Consider the following 22,985-nt stretch of genomic DNA (forward strand, 5'->3'; position numbering starts at 1 on the left):
ACAATCCCCCATCGTAAGTACACACTGATGGCCTAAGACATGAAACGAGCGGTTTGTGTGTGAAAACGAACAGTATTTATATCGTTTTTACCTCTTGTACACCACTACGTCCGACTGATCCGAGGGCGCACGAGGGTGTTTCCTGTTGTGACATTCGTGTGTTTTGGCTTTAGTCTGCGCAAGCGCGGAAAGCGCCGGAAGTGGTTTCACATTCTTGATCAGTGTATTCTGGTTCAAATAAATATGGTTGTGAAAAGAATTCAACCTTGTCTGTTAATATATCGAAATCTTCTTCCATTGCGATATCCTGTACGTCTAAACATGTTTAGATCTTCACAGTGAAAGGTAACACTTCCCAAATTTCTGTGTAAACAATGAGACGTACACGCGCGAGAGATCCACTTCCGGCGCTTTCCGCGCTTGCGCAGGCTAAAGCCAGAACGCGCGAATGTCACAACAGGAAACACGCACGCGCGCCCTCGGATCAGTCGGACGTAGTGGTGTACAAGAGGTAAAAACGATATAAATACTGTTCGTTTTCTCACACAAACCGCTCGCTTCGTGTCTTAGGCCATCAGTGTGTACTTACGATGGGGGATTGTTTAATTTGGACTTCTCTGCGTATGCTCTTTGAGGTGGTGACCATAGACCTGCATTATGTGAGGCACTGACAAGAACGGTTTGACCTAAAATGATCCAAATTGAAACTACTGGGGAAACAAATACTCCTACATCTCGGATGCCCATGAGGTAAGCTAAAACATATCAAAATTTAATTTCAAAGTGAACTATCCCTTTAAGTACTGAGTAATATTAATTAATAACATGTACTTACTTACTATAGGGTTGGGGTTTGATTTAGGGTAAGTTGCATGTAATTATGCATCATTTACTATGGTATGTACATGTAACATTTGTAGCAAGGACAATTAAATAAAGTGTTGCCAAAGTTTCACTTTAAACTTTACAGAAGTGGACTTATTTTGATGTGTTGACGTACTAAAGCACGTGTAAAGTAAAAAATGAGTTTTTTTTCCACAACGCAGCATAGTGAATGTTAACAGCTTGTGGACACAACAGCGGAAAAGTTACAGGATTAAATCCATGTTTATTAGCATTGGTGAGTCAGCAGGATACAGGACTGCAGAATGATACACTCATGGCTTATAGTGGCGTAAAGTGACCCTGGTTTCCCAGGCCACCTCAGCAAGAAAAACATCAAGTCACTACACACAGACACACTGCTCATGGATTTAAGCATGCCTCTTTCACATTCACACTAATTACAGATATAGATATGGTGTGAGAAATTTGTATCTTTAGTGACGAAACTCAACAAAACTACACAATGTTCACGGCTACAAATGCAACAGCGCTAGCAAATATCCTAACTGCGCTCAAATACGGGAAGAGGAAGTGTTTGTCCACTCGTTCTGTGGACTCCCAATTTAAATAAGAGCTTGAGCGAGAGGTCATTAAAGATGCATTGGCAGCTTAAATAACTCAGTAATCAGTCTCTATACAGATCACATTGATTTCTTAGTACAGGGTACAAAAAGCAAACACACACTTGCTTCAAAACTGGTGAAGCGTGGCAAGAACTCCCCCGAAAGCTTGGGTCACATGACACGACCAATTAGAGAGAGATCAGGAGTAGCAAACAAACCAAACAAAAAGCTAACAAGTTCTCATTCAACACAACAGATGACTGGAGAATCAATATCTCTGCCATACCAACTTGATAAGTTCATACCCTCAGATACACTAAACCTGTTCTGCTTTTGTTGCTGTATGGGATGGATGTTAAATTCTGATCAGACATGAAAAGACCAGAGTTTATAAGACCCCAGTAATAAGCCAGTGTTCATGGCACATAGAATAATTTGAACTCGCATTTGTCTCACAATGTACAAAAATAAAACTATAAATACAGTGTAAGAGGACTGAAGTCATATTATGCATATTCTGAGTCATTTTTGAATGTTGCACTGTATTAAAACTCACACAAGTGAGCGTTAATATCCACACTTTGCCAATATCTCCGACACGTCTATGAATACAGTTAATAAAGAATTAAAAATCTGTGCAGAGCTTATTGCATTACATGTTAAGAAATTCTCCTTCACTGAATGTAATGACCGAGACAAATTATGTGTATGACTCTGTTTGCACAGTGAAGTATTAATCAAATATTAATATCGGAAATGGCTTTATCAAAAACATCTGTGGACGGTAATATCGCGTATACAGTAAAGCTAAGGGTCAGAAACAGCACACAGGTTCGTTAACATATAACCTGAGCAAGAGTCCGGGGTTAAATGCATCAGCCTCATTAGTGTCGACATTAACTGCATATGGAACGAGTGCATATGGTTTTTGGACAAAATACTTATTTAACTACATTAGTCTGATTTATTTTGTTCCTGATTTAAACATGCAGAAATGGTGCTGGTAGATCTTTGACAGAGCAGTCAAACTCCATTCTCATGAAGGAATGGAAACAATTACCCAGTTAACATGGAACATTCTGGTTAACGTTCTGGAAAGTTCTCTCAAAGTTGTGAACAAACGTTCTTCCATTTTTTTTCTCAAAGTTATCTGGTATTTAATGTTCTCAAAACATTAGCACAAAATGTTCATTCATGGGATGTTTTTTTTCTTTTTTCTTAAATGTTTATTTCAATGTTATACTTGTTACTTTTAAATGTTTCTGAAATGTTCCCAGAATGTTCCATTAACGTTGGCATAACCAAGAACAAACTTTTTAAAACATTTTAAACATTCAAAAATAACATTTTTAAAACATACTGAGAACAAAGCATTATTTGCACACATCATTGTTAGCTGGGTATTCACCATTTTAAAAAATACTGTTTATTTCCACCTGTGACATAATATTTCATGCAGCTCAAATAGTGCTCAATATCTGCTCTATCTCTTTTCTGGACGGTTTATGAGCTCATCTTTCAGGTATGAGATATGACTTAAAATGGTTTCACTCAAAATGGGACAATAGTTAAGAGTGGCTAGACTAAAAACATTTACAGCAAGGACTTACTTTGGGTATGTTACTCCCTCTATTAGAAAAGGCAAAACTACTACCCCTTATTTTGTCAAAGGTTGATCCTACCTTTTTATAGCATGACAAATATGAGTGCCCAAAACAACTTGAAGACTAACCTGTAAACAATTCCCACAAGCATAACCTGCAGCTTGCCTGTGGCTGTGCATTTGTTTGGTGTAGTAGTTTTTCTTGTCTGCATTTTCAAAGGAAGCAAAAAGGAGTAATATAGAAGGGTCAACAGTGTCACAGATCGAGCTGATCACAGGCGCTCAGATCCTCTGGGTGAAGTTTTCAGGAAAGACTCCCTTTTTCCCAAGATCTTTATGCTGAATCCAGTCAGACTCTCTGACTCCCATCAACCACCCTTCATCCTGTAGGCCAACAAAGTCAGTTAGGTGTGATCTAAAAGGGATAGTTAACCCTGATATGAAAATTCTGTCATCATTTACTCGCATTCAAACCTGTACGAGTTTTTTTTCTTTATGCTGAACATAAAAAAATAAATTTTAAAGAATGTTGGAAACCAAACAGTTGACTTCCACAGTATGGAAAATAAAAAAACACGATGGAAGTCAATAATACCTCACAATTGTTTGGTTACAAACATTTGTTCATTTATATAGGTTTGGAACAACTTGAGGGTGAGTAAATCAGTCAGAATTGTCATTTTTTGGGTGAACTACTCCTTTAACTAACACCACTGACATCTCTTGGGTAAGAGCAATATATCAAAATATAAAACTATACAAACCTGCTCATCTGGACCTTCAAAGTTCACAACCAGCACCACATCTCCTGCCTTCAACTCCAACTCATCGGAGTCATTGGCATTGTAGTCGTGCATTGCCTTCACCTATATTCACACAAATATATGTCTCACTTCTTTTCCTTATTATTAAATTCAGATTGACAGATCTTTGTTAGTTAAATGAAAACATAATTTTGTACTCACTTTGAACAGGAAGGCTTCTGGCATCTCTACACTCTCTGTGCTCTCTGTGGCCGCTGCTGTGACCGCCGTCTGGAGGCAAAGACATATAGTTATCCTTTTGGTCACACTTTAGATTAGGGTCTAATTCTTACTATTAACTAATTAGTTGTTAAATTTAGGTTTGGGTTGGAATCGAGTAGGAATGAAAATCCCAGCAATGTAAACTGCGTAGGAGAGTGGCACAGACGGAAAGAAATGGTTGAATAAAGTTGTTTTTTTGCTCACAAAAAGTATTCTCATCGCTTCATAAAATTAAGGTTTATCCACTGGAGTCACATGGACTATTTTAACTATTTCTTTACTACCTTTCTGGGCCTTGAAAGTGTGAATTAAACAGCTGTCTAAGGCTGAAGGCATAGAGCTCTCGGATTTCATCAGAAATATCTTCATTTGTGTTCAGAAGAAGAACGAAGGTCTTAAGGCTTTGGAACGAGATGAGGGTGAAAAATTTATAATGACAGAACTTTCCTTTTTGAGTGAACTAACCCTTTAAGGATGTAGAATATGGTCATGCAGAATAAGACATTAATATGTGCTTTATAAGTACTAATAAACGGTAAATATCCTAGTAATATGCATACAAATGAAAAACTAGTTAATAGTGAGAATTGGACCATAAACTAAAGTGTTACCAAACTTTTTATTGCTGTACATGAATTATTAGTATCAAAACAAAAAAGGTGCTCCACTTAGCACTTATCCTGACATTCGGAAGAGTCCCTGTACTATTTCATGTCTTTAGGTCTGATGGTGAAGCCTGCAGCTACTCATTCGGTCCACCAGAGAGAGCCCTCAACTGATTATCAGCATGCACTACTGTTCAAAAGTTTGGGGTCAGAAAGTTTTTTGTTGTTGTTTAGATAGGATAGTAGAAGGACATATATATATATATAGTAAATCATGGGAGAAGGTCACCCAAAGTGTTTGAACACTTTTTTCTGTCTCTGACAATTATTATTATTATTTTTTTTAATTATTACAATTTGAAAGAACTGCTCTACATTTAAATACACTTTAAAATGTAATTTATTCCTGTAATGGCAAAGCTTAATTATCTTATCTTGCTTCTTCAGAAATAATTCTAATATGCTTAATTGGTGCTCAAGAAATTTTTATTTTCAATATTTAAAACGATCGTGCTGCTTACTATTTTGGTGGAAACAAAAATATAATTTTATAACTAGAACATTCAAAAGAACAGCAATTAAAATAAAAAAATCTGAAATATTTTGTAACATTTAAATGTCTTTAAATAAAAACACTTTTTATTAATTTAATGCATCACTGCTTTAAAAAAATATATATTTTTTTGTTTTTTTATAAACATTAATGTTTTTATAAACATTAACACTTCATTTTGAGTGTCCTTGTTACATGTTACATGTACTTAATGTAGTAATAACAGTAAATGATGCATAATTGCATGCAACCTCAACCTAACCCTATAGTAAGTACATGAAGTACATGAATTATTATTAATCAGTACTTAAATATATAATTACAGTGTAACAATGACACCTGCAAATAAAGTGTAACCAAATTACTTACTGAACCTTTGAACAGTAGTGTATGTTGCCGCAAATCCTGTTAGTCCTTTAGTCTGTTGCTTTGTGTTTGGTTATATGATCTTTATTTTATTCACTTACATCACTTACAGTTTCAGCTACTGCCTCTTCTGTAACAACTGCTTGTTCTGTGGCCTGCAAAAAGGAAAGATCAGGAGATAAAGAAGAAGAGGGCCAATATAGATTGAGGAATAAAAGGTAGAAATACCAAGAGAGAGCCAAGAATTGAAAAAGAGAACAAAAAGATGCAAATTACAAAGCTATTCTCATAACATATCAAGCCTGGTTGTAGTTACTTTTACTACTACTACTACTACTACTACTAAAGTTACTAGCGCTGCTACCAGCATTCTCCCAATTGCCATGCTAAGCATCTTCTTGCTCCCATCCAGTGATGCCTACAGCAGCAGGACCTCAGTACAGCGCAGCTCAGCTCCTGTCAGCTAGCTCTATGAGATTTGTACCTGAGCCCCATCATCGTCCCACCCCTCGGCCTGCTGGGTGGAATCAATGTCATTCCCCTGCACAGGCTGAGAGCCCTCATCCTCATCCCAGGTGGGGAATGCGGCCGGAGCATGCACAGGTTGGCTACCATCATCATCATCATCATCCCAGGTAGCCTGGGTACCATCATCGCCCCAGCCAGAGTGCACAGTCTGGGGACCATCATCGTCCCATGTCTGAGGCACCTCAGCTTCCTTTTCTGTTTGCTACATGTGGCAGGGGTGGGTAAGTTGGGCAGTGAGGGGAATGGTGGGAAGGGGCAAGTGGGAGCCGGGAAAAGCATGACCAGAGCGGAAAAAGAATGAGGAGCCAGAGAGAGTGTAAAAGACAGATGAGCATTTCTTCAGCCGAACACACTATGATGTGGGACGTGCAACATTAATATTGTGGACAGATACTGGTGCTAAAGCAGGACAGACAGACATTTAAAACTTTTATGCAGGACAGCTTTGCAGTGAAAGGAAATTTCATGGAATAACTGTTCTGCAAGGGCAGATTAATTTCCCTTTGCCATTAAATATACTGAATAACATGGGTTTCAGAATTAGTGAAATAATTTAAAGTTGCTCAAGAGTCTGTCTGAATTAGAAGGAAAGGTTATGCGGGTATACACTACAGCTTTTGAGTAAACAATCAAAAGCACACTCACCTCCCATGGATCCCAATTCTGTCAAAATGTACACACACACACAAACACACACACACACACAGATAAAGCAAAATGAATGACTGGACAACACAGATTTATCAATTTGACTGAAGAAGCATTTACAGTGAAGTTCTATTGCAGACATACATTAGGGGTGTCACAATATAATCGCTCAACAAAAAAGCAACAATATGTATTTTGTGGGTAGTGACAATATCTGTAATGTGTATAGTTCACCCAAAATGAAAATTCAAGTTTACAGAGTCTCAGTACTACATTAAACTACTATATATAATGTTGAATATAATGTATAATAAAGCAATGGGGGAATATTGTTGGGTCCTGATATGGCCATGTCTTATGTTATCAGTAAAAAGTGGCCTGCATTATTTTAAATCTATCTAGTCAGTGATAAAGAGTGCAAGTGTTCGTTTAAAATAATTGTAAACCAAAAAAAAAAATCAGCTTCAGACTCATGCATATTTTTATTCTGGTTTATTCATTGGGTTACGAGCACCGAATCCAAGCCTACTGATTTCCACCTCCAATGTAATTGCAAATTTAGCATTTTAATCAACACTAAATTTTTTGTTAACCTTTTACCATATGTCTTAGCGAACATAGTATCGCAAAAATATAGTATTATGAGTTCAGTATCATGACATGTATTTGTGACATGAGGGTATCGTTACATCCCTAATGTACATACATACAAATACATTATAATACATCAAATAAACGATATACTATAAGCTGGTGTTACAGTACTCAAGTCTGTACAAGACCATGTTTTTAGGAGCTTTTGACTTGGTTTGGACTCGTTCTAGTCAGAAAATATGATCTTTGAGTCTGAGTCTGGTCTTTTCTGGACTCGAGTACTACAAAACTGCTATAAGCTAAAACTACTTGCTCAAGTTCTTTTAATTCTGACAGACCTGTGCAGCTGGGGTGGTGGCGGCCTGAAGTGAGTCCAGATCCATATCCAGCAGATTAGCAGTGGCTGGAGCATCATACTGCAGTGGTGTAAAGAATTTGAGTAAACATATTTAGTTACCGTAGATACTGTGTAACGTATATTTTTGGATGCTTTGTAGTATCAAAGTTTTGGCAACTTTTACTCTCTACTTGACATTTTTTAATAAGTATATGTACTCTTTACTTCAATATATTTGTGATGAATAATTCAATTACTTGTTACATTTTGCATGGCACCAAACTTTTAAACTTATTTCAGCCAAAAAACAAGCAATATCATCAACAGGGCATTGAAGGTAATATATCTTGTGCATTTTTGTTCATCCAACTATGGAATCCCAAAGCTGACAAAATATTAAATAAATAAATAAATAAATATAAAAAGAAAAGTAAAAAATAAATTAAAATAAATGCATAAATATACAAAGAAATGAAAAAAAGAACTTTATTTACTTATTTATAATTGTATTTTTTCCGCATGATTTCTGTTCATGTGTGCCAAGACATCTTACGCCGGGTTCACACTGCACGCGCAAGCTGTGCATTGTCAGGGCAGAAGCAGTGCATATGGAGAGCAGGAGCCGTACCCGCCCATTGTTCGTTCACACTGGCAGCGTTTGTCTCGCGCAGCTTAACCTTGGCTTGTGTATTGCAAATACAGACGAATATTATCCATTCTGTTCCAGTTTCAGGTGTTCTCCTCCGACGCCTTAGCCTAGAAATCTAGACACACCCTAGCGGTAGCAAATCGAATCTTCCGCGAGTGTCGTCTAGCAACTCTCAATACACTTCTGAGCTGTAAAAACCAAACTCAATTCAATCAAATCGTGTATAGAGTATGTGGCCGGGGCTTAACATAACGACAACAGAGTTGCACTTGTGTGCTACTAGTAAACACAGAAGCTGGCGAGAGGGGGTCTAATCAGTTTAATCTGTCAACTAGCTCCACTTCACATTGCTCTAGTTGGTTGTAGCGCTATCCAATTGTGTGCAGAGGGAGTTTGAAAGACAACCGTTTATCCCGCCCCTCGGATTACGCCCTGTCAATGGTGAGTTTCCAGACCAAACATCTTGATGTGGGTCAGGCTTCTCAGGCTACCGACGCCTGTCATTCTCATTTGATTTATAATGGGCATCATTTATCTGCTGCAAATGTGACCATTTTCCCCTCTGTCCCAAACACACATGCATATAACATGCTCTGGGGCGGCAGTGGCTCAGTGGTTCATGTAGATTGTCTACAAACCGAAAGGTTGGTGGTTCGATCCCCGGTTCCACCTGACCAAGTGTCGAAGTGTCCTTGAGCAAGACACCTAACCCCAGCATGCTCCCGACGAGCTGGATGGCGCCTTGCATGGCTGACATCGCCGTCGGTGTATGAATGGGTGAATGTGAGGCAAAAATGTAAAGCGCTTTGGATAAAAGCGCTATATAAATGCAGTCCATTTACCAAATGCAGTCCATTTCTATATAGGTAGCCTGACAAGCCAGACCCACATCAAGATGTTTGGTCTGGAAACTCACCATTTCTGCACCCAATTGGATAGCGCTACAACCAACCAGAGCAACGAAGGAGAAGTGGAGCTTGATAGATTTAACTTTCACAGTATCCGGTCGGCAGAACACATCTTCCCTTTTTAAGAATAACTTGTATAACTTGTATAAAGAATAACAGTGCCGTTCTTTGTTCTTTTTCTCAGAGAAAAGCTTAACTCCAAGTCTTCTAGAGTCGCGGTCAAAGCTGATTCGAAAGACCGGCGTTTGCTAGTTTCTTTTACAGTCTTTGGTGTTTACTAGTAGCACGCAAGTGCAACTCTGCCATCACTAAGTTAAGCCCCGCCCACCAACTCTATACACGATGTGATTGGCCTGACCCGAGTTTGGTTTTTACAGCTCAGAAGTGTTTTGAGAGTTGCTAGACGATACTCGCGCCAGATTAGATTTGCTGCCGCTAGGGTGTGAAGGGGGGAGTGGGCCGACACCCTTGCCTCTTCATCATATGCATCTTCATCATATGCATCTTATCCTTTTGAATGATTTTTAATAACCTCATGAATTCAATAATCAGTTATTATCCTTTCAAAATAATGAATTATTGACAATACATTTTATGTGATCATTAATACATTTAACTATTATTTAATATGATTTTGACTCTATGTCTGCTGTATGGTTTCTAAGTTGCTTTCCAGAGACAGTCTGACAAAGACAGTCTGACCCCTATCTATGTGCCCTGACATAGATAGCCTGACTTCTATCTCTGGGTCCTGACCAACAGGGCCTTGGAGAGAAAGTTAGAACTTCCAAGAGGTGAATCCTGCCTGTTGTTAGTAACCCCAGGACAGGAAAGTGTTGGGAGGATTTGAGTCTCCCAATTGTGATTTCTTCCCATCTATATAGTGTGATTTTCCCCATTGATAGAAGTACATTTTTGTCTTTATATTTCTTTATATTTCTTTATAGAATGAGGTAGATGACATTAGTCATACTTTTCTTTCTGGAGATGTGTTTGTCATGTGGTGTTGATATCTTGTTCTGTTGATAAGCTCACTGCTGCACTAACATTGGAGGAGAGATGTGCCCTAGAGTCTTGTGTGTGTGTGTTACATGTTCTGTGCAGGTCTATGGACTGGATTGGACCGCTTTTCTCACACCCTAGACCTCTTGGCGTCTTTCTAGGACTCCCCTGAAGTCAACACTACCCCAATCTTGGGATTGTCTGATGTATACATCCTGATTAACAACAACAACATCTCCTATCTATTCTCGCGTGACACATTGTTTAGACTTAATGCCAATCAGTAATATTCCACGTGTTTGTAATGATGTAAATCATGCCCTTGAAATTGTTATAACGGGTGTGGTAATGTTGTGTAGTGTAGAGTCTGGCCTGACACCGCCCTGAGAGACTCTGAAGCTGACTCTACTGATGAAACTGCAAACTATTCTTCAGTAAAATTCTCTCCGATGATTGAACATCCTGACTCCTGGTCTTCATTTCGCATATCTGGTCTATGGGTCAAAACTGTAACCCCTAACAGGTGCGTCTAGATTTCTAGGCTAGTATATAGGTTAGGGATGCACCGAATCCAGGATTCGGGTTCGGATTCGGCCGAATATTGGGCTTTTTGACTGGGTTCGGTTTCTGCCGCACCTTAGAATTTTTTTCCACCGAACCGAACCTGCTTGCACTACGCGATACTGGTCGAACATGATGCCGCGGTTGATTATGGCAACGTGTTTACTTGGTGGACCGTTCGAATGCAGTAGGCTGTGAGAGAGTGAAAATGGAACTTGTTAACAGAAAATGTGTTGTTTGGCAGTACTTTCAGTCACAAGAAGGCAATTCAAGTCAAGCTATATGTTCAATTAGCAATAACGATTTGTCTCGTGGTGGCATGAAACCCTAAACAATAGACGCTAGATGTCCGGTTCGCCAACGAATCGTTCTTTTAAAACAGATCTTTTTAGTGATCCGGTCGAACCAGTTCACCAAATCAGACTGAATCGTTCTAAACGGTTCGCATCTCAAATCAGCGCTGATCTCACAAGTTACTATAGTTATTCACTTTCTGACATGAGTGGCAGTCCCTCTGACTAGAAATAAACTAATATATTTAAGTATATGTTGTAACTCCAACAGTTCACTGAACTGAGACATGTTTTGCTGTGAGAACCGGTGAGCTGAGATACTGCATGCGGGATAGCGTCGCCTTGAACAGAACTGTTTCTCTCGGAATGGGACGGCTGCTCTTTCTCTCGGAAAACGAATGCTGATAATATATGAGCACGGGTGAACCAAGGATTTGTGTAAGTTTATGTTATGTCAATGTAACTTTATTTAATCCGTGTAAAACATCAGTGTTTGCACGACAGTGGCTGCATTGGGTGCTTTTGCAAAACATTAATTAAAAAACGTATCCAAGATGACGATGATTACAATAATAATTATTACTATACATATTATTTTTAATTACAAATACTTTACATGAATGTGTTTGAATGTATTTTCATCCGCCGGTATGATAGAAATGACGTCATTACGTAAGGACGTAAAAGAAGCGGTGATCCATTTTTTTTGTGCAAGAAGGAATCTACAGACAGCAATACGGCACAGTCATCCTGGCATAATGTTGCCTTTTTTTTAAATTAAAATTAAATTAAAAATACACTGCTGTGGACGTTGTTTATGTCATTAATGTGTTTACTGTGATAATGGACTGAGGATGGGAGTTGGATTCGGTATTCGGTTTCGGATTCGGCAGAATCTTAACCAGTGGATTCGGTATTCGGCCGAACCTCAAAAATCTGGATTCGGTGCATCCCTAATAAAGGGAGTTCACATACTAAAAGTAACCTTAAAGTTAAGATATGCGTTAATATAATTTAAACGACCCCTTGAAGTTTTAGAAAAAAAAATTGGCAGTGATCATGCATTTCATTTATTTTTTTCACACCGCAGGATGTCATGTGGTGATAGTGAAACACATGGAACACTGCACTAAAAGATTTTATTGTTGTTTTTGTTAATCAGGTCAATTTGATCAAGAAATATGCACTGTGGCTTTAATTCAGCGTGGGCAGCGTGGCAAAAATAGATTTGACGGCGAAACGTAGAGTTTTATCAACCATGGTGGATAAGTATTTCCAATTTACCTCAGAAGCCAAAATCAACCAAACTACAAGCTGGAAACTTTTAAAAGAGCACCTGATAAGTAGCCTGCTCATTTTCTTTAAACTATAAAAAATGATTGATTTTCAGTTTCAGATTTCATAATAGGTAGCACTATAAGCCTGGAGGCGAGGATTAAAAGAATAAATTACCGCTGACCTGTGTTGGCGAAGTGACACTGATGTTTGGCGTGGCAGCCTCACCAAATAGATTGATAATGCTCTCCTGCTTCATATCCTTTGATGGAGTGACTTTAGGAGGCGGAGGGACAGCTGGCTTTAGCTGGAAACACATAAGAAATATGTTTGGCCAGTGTCACTGATGTTAGCGAAAAGACAGATTAGAAATAACTACAACATTGTTTACAGGTGTCAGGAGAATTATCATACACTGCAAATATAAAGCCACAGTGATTTCTAAGTGCATAAATTACCTTAGACGGAGATTTGGGAATGGCTGGCGGTCCTCCTGGGCTCAAAGTGTGATTGGCATCTTGTGTTCTGTCACTGGAGCTAAAAGTACAGATAATGATCTAAATACAGTATTGTGGCTATGATGAGCCCCTCTGTGTCATGCTTTCATTAGGCTCAATCCAAGAACCAGTGCTTTACACTACAAGCGCTAGTCTTAGATGACCAGTGTGAACAAAAGTCTATCTGGGATACTTCCCCGTCAGAAGTGACATACTGTAACTACACTGGAAAATATTGTATCAATTGTAACAGTTATTCATGCAGGCTGATACGCAGTTGCTTTCTGTGCAAAATCATTCTGCTCATGCAGTGAACTCAAACGCTCCGGCATCCATCATCTAAACACATAGTTGCAGAATGCAAAACTGGCTGGAAATGGCTAAACTTGAGGCAAAAAGCTTCAGTAAGACGGAATGCAGAGACACGCATATAGACACACACATACAAACTCTCAAACACACAGCACTGTAGGGCTACCGCTGTTACCTCTTCTGGGCTGTTGATGTCCTCACCCCTTGGCTACCTGTTTTTCTGTGAGAGTGGTGTTGGGGTTTGTTCATTTATTTAATTGTGTATACACTGTATAGAGTGTAATTATACCAATACTAATCATAGCCATGTGCACAATTTAGACACAGTTTTGATGCAAAAATGGATAAAAATGACCCATCAAGGTAAAAAATGTACTGTAACAGTTCAGTGCTTCTCAATTAAACTTTACATACATACATTTGACTGACCTGGACAAATCTTGATTTTCTAATTTAACCAGTGTATCATTCAGATTCTGATTAATCTGTAAGAAAAAATATGAAAAAAGAAATTAAACATCTTTTGGAATGTACATTTTTTACTTAATATTTTACTATCACTGTATATATATAATACTTTTATTCAGAAAATGTTACAGAAGATTTATATTTCAAATAAATGCTCTTCTTTTGAACTTTCTGTTCATCAAAGAATCCTAAAGAAAACATGTCATGGTTTCTACAAAAAATACTAAGCAGTTTTCAACATTGATAATAATAAGAAATGATTCTTAAGCAGCAAATCTGCATATAAGAATGATTTCTGAAGGATCATGTGACACTGAAGATTGGAGTAATGGCCACAGAAAGTTCAGCTTTATCATCACAGGAATATACTACATTTTATATATTAAATATATTAAAGGACCCGTTCTTCGCGATTCCATCTTTCAAACTTTAGTTAGTGTGTAATGTTGCTGTTAGAGCATAAATAATACCTGTAAAATTATAAAGCTTAAAGTTCAATCCCAAGCGAGATATTTTATTTAACAGAAGTTCCTAGAGCGAACGGCCGATTTGGACTACACCCCTGCACTTCCTGCAGGAATGACGTCACTGTCACTAGAACCGTTTGTTGACTAACCCTCGGCCCACAAGAACACGCAAAATAGGGGGCATGGTCTTGTTGCTCTCCCACGTGGAGAAGAGCGCGCATTCAGCGCTTGCATCTCCCCTTTATGGTACGTTTTTTACACGCGAACCATGAACTCATGTTATATTGCACACTGTAAACATAATCAAAGCTTCGAAAACACGCGAAGAACGGGACCTTTAAAATACAATATGAAAAGTAATACAAAACATCATGATCTTGATCTTTCATTTAATGGTGTTGCACTGGATTTCTTACTTTTCCCATTTCTCTGTGAAACTTCTCCTCCAGACCAGCCACACTTTGGAATGTATTCACATAAAAGCCAACACGACTGTAAGAGAGCAGACACAATTTCAGCCTCCATAATAAGACAACAGATCTCAGTCTAAGATGGTACAACCATCGACCATTTACACAGCAAAATAGCAAGAGCCAATCAAATTGTCAGGTAAAGTACCAAAGAGGTTCATATAGCACTGAATCTGTGAAAGATAATCAGAATTTAGTTTGAGGTACTCCTATTAGTAATTAAACTCCATTTACATGAATTAAACAACAGACACATATTCCACTTGAAATATTTGATTGTGTTGTGGAACATCATGTCTATTGGGGTTTCATCAATTTTACATTTATCTGCCAATAAATTTCACATAAAGAAAATGATCAGTATTATGTTGTAGGTTCTTCCTAGTCTCAGACGTCCCACCCATGGTCCGTTTGCTAATGTTCGATGCATAAGGCACACAAAATGTTTTGAATCATCATCTGACTCTACAGAGAATTCAAGCAGTCTTTTACAAAAAGTGTTTACAACTGTGACAATGAGCGCATATGGATCAACTAAATGTTGGATTTTCAAATATATAAAACGTTTATGACATAGACTCTTTAAAAGACATCCAAGAGTTCAGCTTGATGCACTTAGTGGGGAAACAATTGGATGCATGCTGATCAGTTGCTGTAGGGACATTGACTTTATTATGTTCATGCCCCTAAATATGATGCTTAACAAATATGATTGGTTGCTTTACATGTCAGTCAGATGGCCTCTTGGGTCATTGAGCGCTGCTATTAGGTTCTTCCTGTTTTAAGTGGCCAGTTCTTAGCCAGAATTAAGGGTCGATAACACTTTTCATTCTAACTGACTTCCATTCATACACATGTGTATGTTGGAGACTGCAAAATGCTCAAGCTAATGCAAAAAAGGTTCGCATTTTGGTGCATTCCAAACAAATTCCTGCAAATACATATCAAGTAAAGATGTGTAACCAATCGATACAACGCGAAGATCGATACAACGCAGCGTAATCTGACGGCTGAATTAAAAGAATGCACTTTTTTTGCAGTATAGTGGAGTGGATTGTTTTTTGGATTTATTATTATTTGTCGGATTTATTATTTTATTAAAAAAATACACCACATAGTGTGACGAAATATCATGACGGTTGAAGCGTCTGTAGAAATTCAGTGTGCTCAAAGTCTAGTGTGACCACGGATTAAGCTGAAATGTGGATGGTAAATGCCAGTAGTCAAGCGTATGTGACAGAAAACACAGAGAAGATCTGTGAGAGTAAAACAGTAATAAATCCACACCTGTTCCACAGAGATGGCAGTTCTTCCTGCAAATCTATATTAATCTCTTCAAACACCTTCTGTGCCCTTTCCAGCTCTTCCTCTGCCTATAAACACATACAATTACATTGAAACATGACATAGAGTTCAATAATCTTATTCACCCACAAGGCTTTAGCTGTTGAAATAGATTGACCTGAATACAGCTAATCAAACATGATAAATTGCTTCATCTACCAACTTGATCTGTCCTTTATCTGGTCCGAATGTGCATGGAACTCCATTACATTTTATCTTTATCTACACAGGCGAGAACAAAAATCTTTTTTGACGATAATGTCCTCTTGAATGAGGGAGAGGGAATCAAAATGGCTAGCTCTTTTCACAACTCAGAATGTAGATGTAGTAGTTATAGTGTGTCACCTGACTCCTGGAGAGGCTGGTTTGAGCCACGTTATGGGCGGACAGGATCCCCTGAGCCCAACCTGGGGCGGCCCTCTCCAGCAAGGAAGCCGGCTTTATACAGAACAAGTGAGAAAAAATAAAACAAATCAATGGCTTGGATTTTTCTCAAATTTATTGGCATTATAACATTTTTGAAAAACGAAGGACTGTACCTTGGTGATCTTAATCCCCTCCTTTCCCTTCTTGCCTTTGTTAACCGCAGCAAAGTTGTGCCGTGCACTGTCAAAGTCAACCAGCTTCCTGTCGCGCTTCGCAATACGGGCCTAGAAAGAATATTACAGATATATAATGGAAATTCACAGCATGATATACTAAACCATAACATCATCATGGGATCTTAGTACTCTGATGTCAGGAAACTGGCCCAGGTAAGTGTCCATGGATATAAGCGCATGATCCACAAGTTTCTGATGGAAGTCTGTCCAAAGGAGGTCTGAATCCTGTTATACACATACAACAATAGACACGAAAGATCAGGACGGTACAAAACCATCTTAAATGCATTTTGTTGAACACCCAAACACATTCACACAGACAAGTACTGTATCTATAGAGACAACTACAGAGCAGCTGGATCCTTAGCATAATAAAACTATTTAGAAATCTAGTATCACTACTTGTGCGGTTTCTTGCAGTTACTGTGCTGAGAACTATATTGCATTTACATGTTTATAAAACTAAAGAGACTAAACAATGGAGATGTACATGGGTCTAAACCTAAATTATAATAAAACACCTTGAATTACCTCCTGTTTCCTCATTCCTAACATGAAATGAAAGAAGAAACCAAGTAAAATGGTGGGTATTGATATGGAAGACATGTAGAATGGATGCAACTGCACTAAACACTAACTTTAAGAGAAATAAACGTTTTATTCAACAAGGACGCATTCATTTGTTTCAATCTGACAAATAAAAAATTAATAAATACAGTTTTTAACATAGATAATAATAAGAAATGTTTATTGAGCACCTAATATGCATATGAGATTGATTTATGAAAGATCACATAACTGAAGACTGAAGTAATGATGCTGAAAATTCAGCTTTACCATTACAGGAATAAACTAAATACAAAAGAAGACACTTTTATTTCTGTATTGAAAACATGGTGAAATGACAGGTGAGTTAAAATGGAAAGAAGAAAAGCTGTAATGGATACTAAAACCTGACATGAAATCTAATTTAAATGGTATTAATGAGTAACATTAATGAGCTCTACTTACTCCTACTATAAAAGTGTAAAAATACAATTTATTGAAAATGACTTAAAAGGAATAAAACAATAACCTCACAAATGGATTCCACATCCTTTCTTCCATACCAATCAGACTCATACATGTCATCCAGGCACTCGTACAGACGTCTAGAAGAGTCATGCATGGCTGGGGGAAACCATGAGAAAGGGATCGATCAAGGGTAAGAAAACGACATATTCAATTCATGTTCGTTTTAAGTGTATAATTGCATTAATTGGTAATCTCACTTTTCACTGCAGTCAAATAGGCCCGAAGGTCTTTCTGCAGTTTGCTACCTTCCACCTATATGAGAGCACATGACACAAAAGTGAGACACGGTCATAATACCTGGCATATCACAAACAAATGAGTGCACAGTTAGAAAAACACTCACCAGCTGTTTGTTAAAATTGATCACACCCTCTTCAAATGCCACATCTTTAGTCTCATCCGCCTTGCCAAGCTTTTGGAGAACCTGAGAGAAGATGATTGTATTACTGATCATTTATTCACAGAAAATATTATTGTGGCTTGCTACATCTCAATTCTTATTAGTTGCTGTAATAAATTTTACAATTATTAACAAGAACAAGTTTTCCAGTGTGTAAAGACAAAACCAAACCCCAATATACAGACAGAACAGCTTTTCATTGAGTAGAACTGCATAGTAGAACTGCATCCAAGTAGATCTGCGTAGAACTGCATCCAATATTTCTGTATATCCTGTAAATGTGTCTACAACATAGAAGACTACTGCTCCTTTGTGAACGGCAGCAATCAACGTGTTATGACGATGTCCTTGAGCGAGTGACACTTAAATTGTCCCTACTATACTGTTAAAAGGCTCCTCATTTTGTTTTGGAGGTCTCCCTACAATAATTTTTCATGCATCCAAGGTCAAAAAACACTTTAATTTTCTACTTTCTATTATACTTTTAGGTTTGGATAGTATTAAAATAAACTGTTGGAGTATTTTACACAATGATTGACGGCAGCAATCAAAGTGATGAAGGAAAGTGCGCGATGCAGCTGCTCATTTACAACGGTGATGAAAAGTCTGACTCATTTCTGCGAATCGGTTCTTTTGAACAGTTCGTTCGAAGAACCGGTTAAAACACGTAATTGCGTCATCACGTGGCACCTGTCATCTCAGCGTAAATGTTCCTAACATTTTATAGGCATATTGTTGTTTATTACGTTTTTCCCTATTAAGTTGTATTAATAAAGGTTTTTATTGTAATTCATTGGTTCAGTTTGTAGTAGCCACGATTCAGCTGATAGCATTACCCTAAACATACCAGAAATATTAACATTCACGTATTTTAGATAGTTCTCGTTAAAGATCTGACATGTTTGAAAGTTGCGGTTCTCGGTGAGCTGCTGATGACCGTGATTCGTTTGGACTTGTTTTGTGAACCGATTCATTGAAAATGTTAAATTCAACAGAATGATTCGTTTACGAATCGGACATCGGCGCTGCGCTCATATTGGACGAATCCAGCTATGCAAAGGTTCAAAGGCAATAAATGTGTTGATTTAAGCTTAAAACACACATCTATTCATGGTATTTAATGCAAAAATCCAGTGTAACAGGCACAGTTTTCTATTTGTTTCATATAGCTTCACTGCAATGCCATAAGCAAGCTTTTCAAAACTGTAGAATCCACACATTTATTAAAATATTTGCAAATACATAGCATGCAAATGCATGTATTTTAGTAGGCTATTTGCTAGTCATTGGTGAGCCTTGGTTCTAACACATTGCACGTTTAATAGCCTACATCACGTTAGAGGACGATTACTGACGGCCTTAAATGTTTCATGGTGCTGAAACACCAAGATCAGCGTTGAGAAATATGATGATGCATTTAAATATGTATCTGGTGATTAAAATGTCTTACCTTTTCCTGAGCCCTGGTAATTTTTTTCTGTACATTGCTTGCTATTTTGCCTGCGGTGACCACTTTCCCCATCGGTAATTCAGCCATTTTTATCCGGATTGTATTATTAGCAAGTAACGCGTCAAATGAGCATTTGTTACAATATCCAATTCAACAGAGTATTATTTCCTTCAATGCAGCTGCATTCAATTCTAGGCCTTATAATAACACTCGCCTGGGGTATAGAATGAACCTGCACGAGCGCACACGATATACATACAGATGGTCATTGACCAATGACAATAGCGCAGTCTTAAAGGAACAGTAAACTATTTTTTATGTCACACCGTTTGCACAAACGAGGCCGTAAATAAAATATATTTTAGGGTTATTGTTCCCGGTTGCTGTTGATTTTACAGTGAAATAAATAACCGAAATATTTACACTTAAGTCCAAGTCACAAGTTTCTTTCTGAAAGAAGTTGTATTGACCACCTGAATGACTGAAGATAGATTCAAAGCTATGCCTACTTCAAGCTATGCTATAAACGATCATAAAAACTGCACTCGATTATTTGCTCCAGTAGTCTATTTAAATCAGTTACATGTGCTTTAAATACATTAAAAAGGAAGAAAAAGGGGGAAATAGATGTTTGTGGGTTGTGCATGGGTCAGCCTCATTTGCGGATTGGCATGAACAGAGCTCCATAAACTCCAGAGTTTCTCCACAAAATCTCCATCACATTTCAGCAGATGGTTCTGGTTTATTTGTGGTCCTCGGTGGTTCATGGATCAAACATTTATTGGAGCACCAGAATTAGGCAGTCCAGGGAATTTGATAGTTTGTGGTGAGACCTCAAAGCACAGCCTCTAAAGACGCTGCAAGTGTAATTACTATTTCAAAACCAATAGTGATCGGTTGCATGCATAACAATGGCAACAAAAGACATATATTCCAGCTCTCTCAATCAACAATCTAAATCAAACATATTAATATATCATTTTTGCGATTACTTTCTGATTATTGAAATTCATTACATCAAATATTTATCATTTTTAATGTATAGTTTAAGACAAAAGTGTTGCTGTGAGCCTGTAAAACATTATACTGCCCTTGAGCATTTTCTGGTGGTGTATAGAATTATATAAGTATCAAAGACAGTCTGATGACCCTTAATTTGATCATTCCAGTGAGTTTATGTCAATAATTAATGTACATTATTCATGCTTTCCTTTTGCTAATAGCATTTTATTCTATTTAGAACACATCTACAGTATAAACAATATCAATAGCCTATATGTGTAGCCTAATCTAAATTAAATCAAGCATGATGAAGCATGTCATAAAGTGCCATTATAAATGAAAGTCAGTGTTCCTTTACCAATGATTATGTTAAAAGGGGGTTTGTTAATTCCCTAGTTGATATTTGGACAAAATAAGTGTTGTTTATAAAAAAGTGTACTGATAAGATTCTAAGAATTTGTCTTTTGCAGGAAAGCTGTCCTATCCGTAGGCAATAAGAAGATATTAAATGTTTTAACATCTCAGGAAATCAGTAAAGGAATTCAGAAGCAATTATCTTGTATTTCCCGTTCCACCTAAATGTAAAGAAATACATTTTAAAATGATGTATGATATGTACCCAACTAAAGAATTTCTAAGATTAAGATTTAATTTAGGTTCAAACACTTTTTGTAATAATGATATTGAAACTATTGAATTTTACACTGGTTCATCCATTTTGGAATGAGGTGCTTAAATATATAGCCTAATGTATCTTTTTTTTTTCTCTGTTACTTGGGACATGGAGCAATTTGGAGTAAAATGATAAGTATAGATCAGGAGATTGTTTGATTTGTTTAACCAGTATGATTTTGTTTAACCCCCTACAGAGTTTATGTATTTACATTTTTATTACTGTTTTGTTTTTTTGTTTTTTTGTTTTTTTATGTATAGGCCTAGCACTATGTAGCCTACTTTTTTTTTTTTAAATCTCAGTAGGCTATGTGAAGCCTGTTATGTTAATGTTCCAATGCAAATTAAAAAATGCCATTATATTAAAGAAATGTATTTTAATTGAATGTAGCCACATTTAACCAATTTCCCAGCCTACCAACTTGCCACAGCAGTTTCAATTTAGCCCCAGCAGAGGGGGCAATGTATCTGTTCAGATATATTTATTTGTCTACCACCAATTGGGTTGCCGAAATTGAGAACTGAACCATTTTTATTTTATTTTGTTTTACTTACTATAATAATTTAAAGCTGTTGTGGTCTCAGCTGTGGGGTGTTCTTATAAACAAGCTACATGTGATGTCTCAACCTTGCTAAATTCTTCAATCACAGGTGTATGTTTTTGCAACCTTTTTTCCTCCTAATGATTTGTGTGCCTATTCTATACCCCTTGTGCATATTTGTTCATTTATATGTACTTCCCTATTGCTTTATTTTATTGATTTGTTCAATCATTTTTATTTTCTATTTATTTTCATTATTTTTAAAATTATTAATTTATTTTGCTTTTAATGTCATTTGGATTTTTCAAATTAAACCACCACAAGTAGACTGTTATTTGTTAATATTTCTTCATTTTAAAGCCTGTTTTTTATTTTTTTTCCATTAAACAACAACAACAACATCAACAACAAAAACAAAAACATTACAAAATGTTTTGCTTAATTCGGAAATGTGTAACGCTTTTTAGCGAACGTTTTAGACTGTCTATGGTTTTAAAGGCCGTTTGGGAGCATACGTCACAGTACATACGTCACTGCAGTTCTCGAACATTACTGGCAGAAAAAGCGGTTTGGTTTTTGCTCTAAATTGTTATATTTACTTTCCCCTGGCAACTGTTGTATTGATTGTAAATTGTTATCTTTTTTTATTTGTATATTGTTATAAATACATTATATTTTATTGTTCTTTAAAAAATAATAAAAAATAACGAATTCTAACATTATTCTAACCCGAGGGGGAAAAAAACGGATGTAAGAATGCTGCTGGTACGCAGGAGGGCGGTAGTGCTGCAATGTCTGCCCGTTGCCTGTTGTTGAAGCCAGATTCTGAAAACCTGACCTACATGCAACAGCCATTATCTGCACAGGTTAATAGAAACAAAAGTTTACATCTCATTAATGAGTATTTGTATATTTAGACGAGCTGTTTCTGAAGCTGCATTTTAGAATATGTTGTGTTTCAGCACTAGACAGCGCCAGCAGAGCGAGAACCGAGAGTCAAAACTTTACTGTGACACACACTTAGTAAACAAATTAGAAAAGTGTTTTCTTATATGCTTATTAGAATAAAACATAATTATCAGCAATAATCACAACTTTATTCTTTCAATTTGATATACAGTTCTTCTCGCACATAACCCTCGCGGATGTCTTGTCACACCTCACAATGTTTTTTTTTTTTTTTTTTTTTTTACTAATGCAAAGTACTTTACCCGTTTACAATTTTTCCAGCAAGGGAGAAAAGTCAGAAATGGGAGACGACTAAAGCATCGCTCGCTGTAGTGCAACATT

General features: G+C 37.2%; 1 protein-coding gene across 5 annotated transcripts; it reads right to left on the reverse strand.

Moving 5' to 3' along the window:
• Positions 1-1,084: 1,084 nt before the first annotated feature.
• On the reverse strand, positions 1,085-19,761 carry LOC137075185 (myc box-dependent-interacting protein 1). 5 transcript variants are annotated; one of them, XM_067443486.1, is made up of 20 exons: positions 19,480-19,761; positions 17,973-18,053; positions 17,827-17,881; positions 17,631-17,725; positions 16,685-16,780; positions 16,493-16,603; positions 16,299-16,391; positions 15,897-15,982; positions 14,556-14,631; positions 13,634-13,689; positions 13,380-13,424; positions 12,854-12,932; positions 12,580-12,702; positions 7,709-7,786; positions 6,774-6,791; positions 6,085-6,330; positions 5,711-5,755; positions 4,017-4,085; positions 3,816-3,917; positions 1,085-3,435 (listed from the first exon to the last, which is right to left on the reverse strand). In XM_067443486.1, the coding sequence occupies exons 1-20, from the start codon at positions 19,564-19,566 to the stop codon at positions 3,334-3,336; spliced, it is 1,743 nt and encodes a 580-aa protein (XP_067299587.1). In that variant the 5' UTR covers positions 19,567-19,761; the 3' UTR covers positions 1,085-3,333. The 5 variants fall into 5 exon arrangements, with proteins under 5 accessions (XP_067299587.1, XP_067299586.1, XP_067299588.1 ...); XM_067443485.1 differs by having other exon boundaries at positions 5,702-5,755; XM_067443487.1 differs by lacking the exon at positions 13,380-13,424 and having other exon boundaries at positions 5,702-5,755.
• Positions 19,762-22,985: the final 3,224 nt, after the last annotated feature.

The sequence above is a fragment of the Pseudorasbora parva genome, chromosome 5 (genome assembly GCF_024679245.1).
Source record: "Pseudorasbora parva isolate DD20220531a chromosome 5, ASM2467924v1, whole genome shotgun sequence".
NCBI lineage: Eukaryota > Metazoa > Chordata > Actinopteri > Cypriniformes > Gobionidae > Pseudorasbora > Pseudorasbora parva.